Source organism: Physeter macrocephalus, chromosome 2 (assembly GCF_002837175.3).
Source record: "Physeter macrocephalus isolate SW-GA chromosome 2, ASM283717v5, whole genome shotgun sequence".
NCBI classification, from domain to species: Eukaryota; Metazoa; Chordata; class Mammalia; order Artiodactyla; family Physeteridae; genus Physeter; species Physeter macrocephalus.
In genome coordinates, this window is record NC_041215.1 from 125468743 (window position 1) to 125476794 (window position 8052).

General features: G+C 38.2%; 1 protein-coding gene across 1 annotated transcript in view; it reads right to left on the reverse strand.

Annotated features, from left to right (window-relative positions):
- CCDC195 (coiled-coil domain containing 195) overlaps positions 1–6813 on the reverse strand; it is a 13964-nt gene extending 7151 nt beyond the window's left edge. Inside the window, exons 1-2 of the mRNA XM_028497127.2 lie at positions 6552–6813; positions 1501–1747 (exon numbers count right to left, since the gene is read on the reverse strand). Of these exons, the coding sequence (XP_028352928.2) occupies positions 1501–1747; positions 6552–6813 (509 nt within the window). The remainder of the gene's footprint in view (positions 1–1500; positions 1748–6551) is intronic.
- Between the last annotated feature and the right edge of the window lie 1239 nt (positions 6814–8052).

Consider the following 8052-nt stretch of genomic DNA (forward strand, 5'->3'; position numbering starts at 1 on the left):
CATTTTTTTTGTTCTTCTTTCTCTAATTGCTGTAGGTGTAAGGTTAGGTTGTTTATCTGAGATGTTTCTTGTTTCTTGAGGTAGGATTTTATTGCTATAAACTTCCATCTTAGAACCGCTTTTTCTGCATCCCATAGGTTTTGGGTCGTCATGTTTTCATTGTCATTTGTTTTAGGTATTTTTTGATTTCCTCTTTGATTTCTTCAGTGATCTCTTCGTTATTAAGTAGTGTATTGTTTAGCCTACATGTGTTTGTAATTTTTACAGATTTTTTTCCTGTAATTGGTGCCTAGTCTCATAGCATTGTGGTCAGTAAAGTTACATGATATGATTTCAATTTTGTTAACTTTACCAAGGCTTGATTTTTAACCCAAGATATGATCTATTCTGGAGAATATTCCATGAGTACTTTAAAAGAAAATGTTCTGTTGTTTTTGGATGGAATGTCCTATAAATATCAATTAAGTCCATCTTGTTTAATGTATCATTTAAAGGTTGTGTTTCCTTGTTTATTTTCATTTTTGATGATCTGCCCATTGGTGAAAGTGTGGTGTTAAAGTCCCCTACTGTGATTGTGTGACTGTCAGTTTTCCCTTTTATGTCTGTTAGCATTTGCCTTATATATTGATGTGCTCCTATGTTGGGTGCATAACTTAAAAGCTTTTCCAACAGCAAAGGAAAACATAAACAAGATGTGTATATACTTTTGATAGTCAGGGTGTAACTGGGAATTGGGAGGTAGAAATGCAGATTGGGGGGAGGGGAAGTGATGCTCTAACATAGTAGTGCTTGACAGTGACAATCTTGTTCCGAAAGAGCCCTTGGCTTTACCCAGTACAAGGGCCATTGGCCAACTTTCCTCTTAAAGATTCCCAGCCTACTTCTCAAATATTTTCTCAGTCCCTCCCATTTGCAGCCTGCTCATAACTCCTTAAATACCAATTCATGTATTTTGCAGAATAGGTCAGTTTCCTCTTTGTCTCTTGGCCTGTTTGGCTTATGCCTAAAGGGTCCTGTCTTATACTCACATAAGCCCATGAAGGTGCCTTCCTCCACAAGAGCAGTTCTTTCTCAGAGAGGAATTCTCTGTTCAGCTCCTAATGTAACTGTGCCTTGTCCCTGAGACACTCTTTATTGCAGTGGTCAGTTTACTTGTGCAGCTTTGTCACTAAATGAAAGTTTTGAACATAGCGTTTTGCTTTGGTAGGATCTTCGATCCCCAGCGACCAGCTCAGAGTATGATAATTAATGCTTGATTAGTAAGAGAAGACTGATGGTTCTCCACTTATTAGAGGTATCTATTAGAGGGTACAATTTGATCTCACATAAATTTTCTTTTGGTTCTCAAAACAGACATAAGTATGATGGAAGTTATCTTGGCCTAATAGCCTACTTGGTTTTATTACTTCCAATAGATAAGACCTAGCTTATCCAGGAGAATGTCTCAGTAGCCATCACAGCATTCAACTATAAACTATCTTGAGGAAGATTGTACATTACCTGCAACCAAAACCATGCTTGGGAAAGGCTCTTTGGCTGGAACCATTGCTAGTAAAAGAATCTGGGGCAAACATCTTTTCTTCGTTGTCTTGCTTCTTAATTGAAGAACATGTCAGTGATTTGACTGTTCTTTGAGCTTCTAGACTTCCACGATTTGGATGTTTTTTCCCATCTTTCCAAGGATCATTTGCAGCTAAAAAATGAGTTGGTGAGGAAATGGAATAGCGTCTAACAATCATGACATTGCCTGTACAGGAGACACAAAATTCAAGTTTAAAAATTCTACTTTTTTTTTTTTTTTTTTTTTTTTTTTTTTTTTTTGCGGTACGCGGGCCTCTCACTGCTGTGGCCTCTCCCGTTGCGGAGCACAGGCTCCGGACGCGCAGGCTCAGCGGCCATGGCTCACGGGCCCCGCCGCTCCGCGGCATGTGGGATCTTCCCGGGCCGGGGCACAAACCCGTGTCGCCTGCATCGGCAGGCGGACTCTAAACCACTGCGCCACCAGGGAAGCCCTAAAAATTCTACTTTTAATGACATCCACAAATGGAAGATTGTGTTGGTGGTAAATATTTCATTGAAACTAACTAACCAAAGCTGTTGTTTTTAGATTAATTTTTTTTTTCATAAAAGACATTCATTCATTGATTTATTTTGCAAATTATTGAGTGCCAACCATGAGCCAGGTGTTTTTTTAAGAGATGGGGTGTGGGAGTGAACAACACAGAATTCTTGCCTGCATAAAATTCTCGTGTGGTTGACAGATAACAAACAAACAATATATGATAAAATTCAGTTAGTGATAGGTTCTAGGAGGACAAATCAAGCTGATGAGGGCTAGGGGATAGAGGCAGATGAGGGAGGGGGTCTGGAGGCTATTTAAATAGTGTGGTCAGGGAAGACCTTCCTGAGAACATAGAATATGAACAGAGAGCTGGACATATAGAGATAATAAAACACGATTTTAAAATGCAAAGAACATGAATTTCTGGACCTGCGGTTCTGGAAGTTCTCCTCATTCTAGAAGAATGTGCTCATCCACATCCCCTCATCACTTGAATAGCCACAAATAATTGAACTGGCTGCTCCCAACTATCCTGAAATGTGTGTGTTGGCTTTAGTTAGGACAGTTCTTATGAGGATGCCTGTCGAATGAGAGATGAAAGCAAGGCAGACACATGGAAAGAAGTAAAGATGCCTTGGGACTTCCCTGGTGGTCCAGTGGTTAAGACTCCGCCCTTCCACTTCCGGGGGGCGTGGGTTCCATCCCTGGTCGGGGAATTAAGATCCTGCATGCTGCAAGGCACGGCCAAAAAATAAAAAAAAATAAAATAAAAAAGAAGTAGTAAAGATGCCTTCTGTGGGAAACGAGTTCTCCTGAGAGATGGAGAGATTTATGGCTTTAGTTTCTGAGGGCTTCCAACCCAATTTCTGTCCATAAGGGTCTGCTAATAAACTCGTTCCTTGAGGTAAATCCTATCTCCATTCCTTGTAATGAGAGCAACTTGAATAAAAGAGCTTTATTTTAGGGAGTCTTGGTTTGTCTGCGTCTCACTTCTAACACTGTGCTAACTGACCTGGGGCCTGTCATTCAACCTCCACTTAGACATCTAGCTCTTACCCCTGGGGTTAATGACACTGACCTCAAGGGTTGGTTTCCATTTTCTGGAGCACTTAATGAATGTTTGTTGAATCTTTATTCTTTCTCATCATAGCTTTGCCATTAACTAGCATGAAAGTATAAGAAAGTGCAGCATCGTGTTTAGGTTTTCAGAGGGCTGGAAGCACAATTTTCTCTTTTTTAAGTTTGTGGCCTGTGTCTGCAGAACACAGACAGCAAATAATATAGCCATTACAGAAAGTGGAGGCTGCCCTGACTTTTCATAGTTTGGAAGAGCAGGTCATATTTTAAGCAAGAATTTGTGGGGGAGTTTAAGTTCAAATCTAATTAACTGCAAATACTGTTCATAAATTATCTTTGAACACTTCCTTTGGCCATGATATATCACTTTTATAATTATCTAAAAACAGGTTTATGACTATTGACAAACATAAAAGTTTCTGTTTAAGAGGATTATAAAACAATATCTTTATACCAAATGGTAGGAAAGTACAACAGAGGAAATTATATTTATAATAGCAAAGTTTATTGTTTGGGACCTATACTCCAGCTTGACTGATCAGCATATAGGCTTTTGGTTTATGTCCCTGGATCACCAATAATCTGTATCCTTTAGTTTCTTATCAATAAAAGGGAAAGAATATTCCACAGAGCATCACAGGGTCATTAGCACCAATTCAAAGATTGCTTTCAAATGCACTTTATTTGCCAGCAAAGGGTATGAGCAGATTGAAGGGAATGCTGGAGTTTCCCTGTAAAGAATTGCTTCTTGCATCTTCTTTGTAGCAAATTATCTCTTTCCTAAAAGAGCCTAGGTGAGATTGCAAAGGGCAGGACGGGTGAGGGCAACATCCCTGTAATGGACAGGTTGGATTTCATACCTACCAAATGCTGGCACACTCTTACATATGTTTCCAGGAGAATTTAGTCTCAAGTGATCACTTCCAGACCCACCTTAATGGTTCCTTCTTAAAGTGAGACACACTTCTGATTTCATATCGTTCCTTCTCAAAGAATAGGTTTATATTATTTTGTTTTCAAGAGGATCAGACAAGCTGCTTAATCTCTCTGGGTCTTGTAGCCTCAACAGTAAAAAAAAAAGGGGTGAGCTCTAAATCTCCTCCCTAGCAGCACATTTCTATCATTCAGTTGCAAGTATGAATTTTGATTGATATCAGCAATATCTTACTGACTGCTAATAAAAAACTTAAACTCAAGTCAAATAATATTTTTCCGACCTATCCAATGATATGAAGACAACTGCTACCAAGTAACTCATGCTGAGTCTTACTTGTGCTACCTCATTTAATCATCTCAGCAGCCCTATGAGATAGATTCTATCACTTTCTCCATTTTACAGATGAGGAGAGTGATCATAAAACATTCATAGAATCATAGAATTTTACAGTTGGAATAGGCCTTGGAAGGCATCTAACCCATTCATTTGTACTTGATAATCCTAAGATCAGGAATTTAATGTGAGCTACCCAGCACTGACCAACTATTACAAAACTGGGACTACAACCCAGGTGTCTTCATGCTCAGGCCAATGTTCCTTCTACTTATATCACTTTCATAATAGAACATCACATGTAAGACACACATACATGTCACTTAAATTAACTCAACGGGTCTTCTAAGCACAAATTTAAATCATATTTCCTTCTTTGTTTTATTGGTGCAACTGGCAAGAGTTCCCCAAATGTCACCAAATGGTTTTCACTAGTCCTTTTCCAACTTAATGCTTGTATTCTTATTGGAGGTCACCATTCAGTTGCTGAAAATGTATATTAGCAGTTGTGTATTTAGCTCTTAATAATATTCAAACCTCCTTTAAATTTGATGGCATTCAGGCCCTGAATTCAGGGTTTAAAGGGTAATACTCTTTGTTCTTTAACCAGTTTAATGCTTGCTTTAGAATAGCACTAGGTATACTGAGGCCCAAATTACTTTTGCATTAGGATAAGCATCATGAAAAATAGATTTGAAGGAGTTGTTTACCTTTGGAGTAAGGCAGTTGTTTTCAATTGGGAGAAATGTTGTCTTCCAGGTGACATTTGGAATGTCTGAAGACATTTTTGATGGTCATGACTGAAGGGGGAGAGGCAGGTACTACTAGTGTTTAGAAGCCAGGAAAAACTGCTAAACATCCTACAATGTCCAAGACAAGCTGCTATAACACAGAGTTATTCAGTCCAAATGTCAAGAATTCAGAGGTAGAGGAAGCCTGGGGAAGGATATAGTACACATGTCCATATCTTTTTTTTTTTTTTTCACCAGGAGAAGGTCTAACTTCCTTATAGGTTACTCTTTCAGTTTTACTAAATAACCAACAGACAGAATAACTCAGATCCAGAGTTGTTCTTGACAACAAGGGAAAAGACCGTGACTGGAATCTGTTCTCAGCTTTGAAATATGGGGACCCATACTAGAAAGAGACCTCTTTAACGGAAAAAACCAGCTGGAAATAGAACATATCCCATTGCCAAGCTGTTCAGCACCTCTAAATGGCATTGCCTGAATCTTTTGACAGAGGATATTAAGCGCTTTGAGTATTTAATTATGTATATCAATTTTATTTGAATATACTGTATGTAAGCAAGCACTCATTTAAATGTAGAATGTAGTTTTTCACTCTTCTGATTTCTGACTTAATGTATAGTCCTCGCAGTCAGAATTCTTTCCCGTAAAAGGTGAGAGGTTTGATTCTTTTAGAATATATCATTGCCTTTTATTCTTGACGTCTTCAACCTGTATGGTAAGTTGAATTATGTGCAACATATGTTCATAAAGGGCAGTAAAAATTTTGTAAAATATGGATAAGAGATAATACCTACCATTTGTTGTGTGTTTGCCAGGTGCTATACTAAGCACTTAGTTTATCATTAAAGTCAATCCTCACAACCATGTGAGGTAGGTACTATAACACTTCCAAATGAACAAAATAAGGGTTAAAGATTTCTCAGAGCTAGCTGTAAATCAAGTGGCTAACTGGTGTCAGATCACTGGCAACCGTATTTGTCTGATTCTAATATCCATATACTTAACTATTATGCAATACTGTTCTAGGTTAATAAGTGAGCACACCATTTGACATGTACCCATTTGGTGTTCCATTATGTAGCATTTAAATTCTTGAAGTCACGAAAGGAAAAAAAGCATTACTTTCAATATGACTGATTTCCACAAATCTGTCATCCTTATCTTTCCAGGACTATCTGAAGATAGTTTCAATGTTGTTAAAATATGTTGCTTGAAGATGCTAAAGAAATTTTTCCCTAGGGATTCAAAGCTAGTCTACCAGGAGAAAAAGGATGGAACTCACCACTGTAATACCAAATTATGCAGTTATGTGAGAGGCACAGTAAACCTACTATTTAGGAGATATTTGCAAAGGTGGGCACAGCCCAAAAGAGCTATGGACATACGGTACCTTGGTGTTCCCTCACAGCTGGGGCCGTACCAGTGGAAACACCACCATGAAGGGCTGCTGGAGATTGTCCAGGCACTTCTGCAAATTTACCGAGGTCTGTGACTTCCTCTTCCTTCTCATCTCCTGATTTTCCCCCTGAGCCTGGGGTTCTCTGACTACTTGAAGTCAGTTTCATCCGGAGGGCTTGATTCTCTTTCTCCAGCTTATTGATCTCTGCCCGCATTTCCCGGATAACTCTCATGAGCTGGATATTTGCTTCCATTGTCTCTTTTCAGGTCGCTCTGGTTTGTTCCTTTAGGGAGAGAGATCAACATTTGCTCATGAACCAAATGCATAATCTACTCAGTGGAACAAGTTGATCCCACCCATAAACCTTCCTGAGCAATAGGTGTCACTCTTCTCTATGCCATCTTTCAGCATCTGGGGAGTTAGGCTGTCTAGGGAGGTAAAGAATCTCCATGACTTATTCATTCTGGGTTTTGTTTTTCAGAGCAGAGCTTTTCTTTGTATCTTTCATTTCATATCAATCCACAGTTCTAGAATATTGCTTTGTGTCTGCAGAGGACACTCCAGAAATTTCCAGTGAAGAACAGAGTTTCTTGCTTCTGTCATGAACTCACCATCCTACCAGCCACTCAAGTTTTTTCTCAGTTGCTATTTCTGGGATCAGACGTTTCATAGAATCACCAACTGGCACGAGCACATCAAAACTGGCACATAAGAATTATTCCTTGTCTTCTCTGTAAAATATATCATAGTTCTTTACTTTTTGGGTAAATTATTAATTTTGACACCTCTTGATTAAGGGTAACTAGCAGAGGAAGTCATATGAATTGCAGTGAGATTATTTAAATGAGAAGTTGATAATTATACCTAAATCCCTTAAGATAATTTCAAGGACCATATAATTACTTCTCAGTTGGTTTCTATCTTATAAGCATTTTTGCTGTTATTTGGTTTCAGAGTGTTTGCTTGGGCAAATACTGCCCAGAGCTATTTTGGGACTGTAAGAAGATACAGGTTAAACATTAATCTTGAATGAGAAGAACACACAATAGTTAACAGCTTCCATTACCTATTTCCTGAAGAGGTTTCTTTGTTGGGAATGAAAAGTACGAATCTTAGATAACATATTCTCTATAACCACTCGGAAATTCAATTAATGTTTAAACATGAATGCCTTTTTGCAATAGGGTAAAAATGATCAGATAATTTTTCATGGTGATAGTTTTCCCTGCGCATCTGTTCCCTTATGTTTTTATGTATACTGATGTGTTTTTTTTTTTTGCTTATCCTAATAAATAGGATAGGCAGGTTGATTGATCCAAGGCCGTAGGTGAGAGTGACTGGAGAAAGTATTACTCCTTTTTTATTCATACTGAATTATTATATGTATTTAAATTTTATGAAGTGTTTACTAAAAAGTCAGTCTAAAAAAACCATGTGGCTGTTTTGATATACTACTTCTATTTGTATTTAAGTGAATTTCAGTAAACTTTTG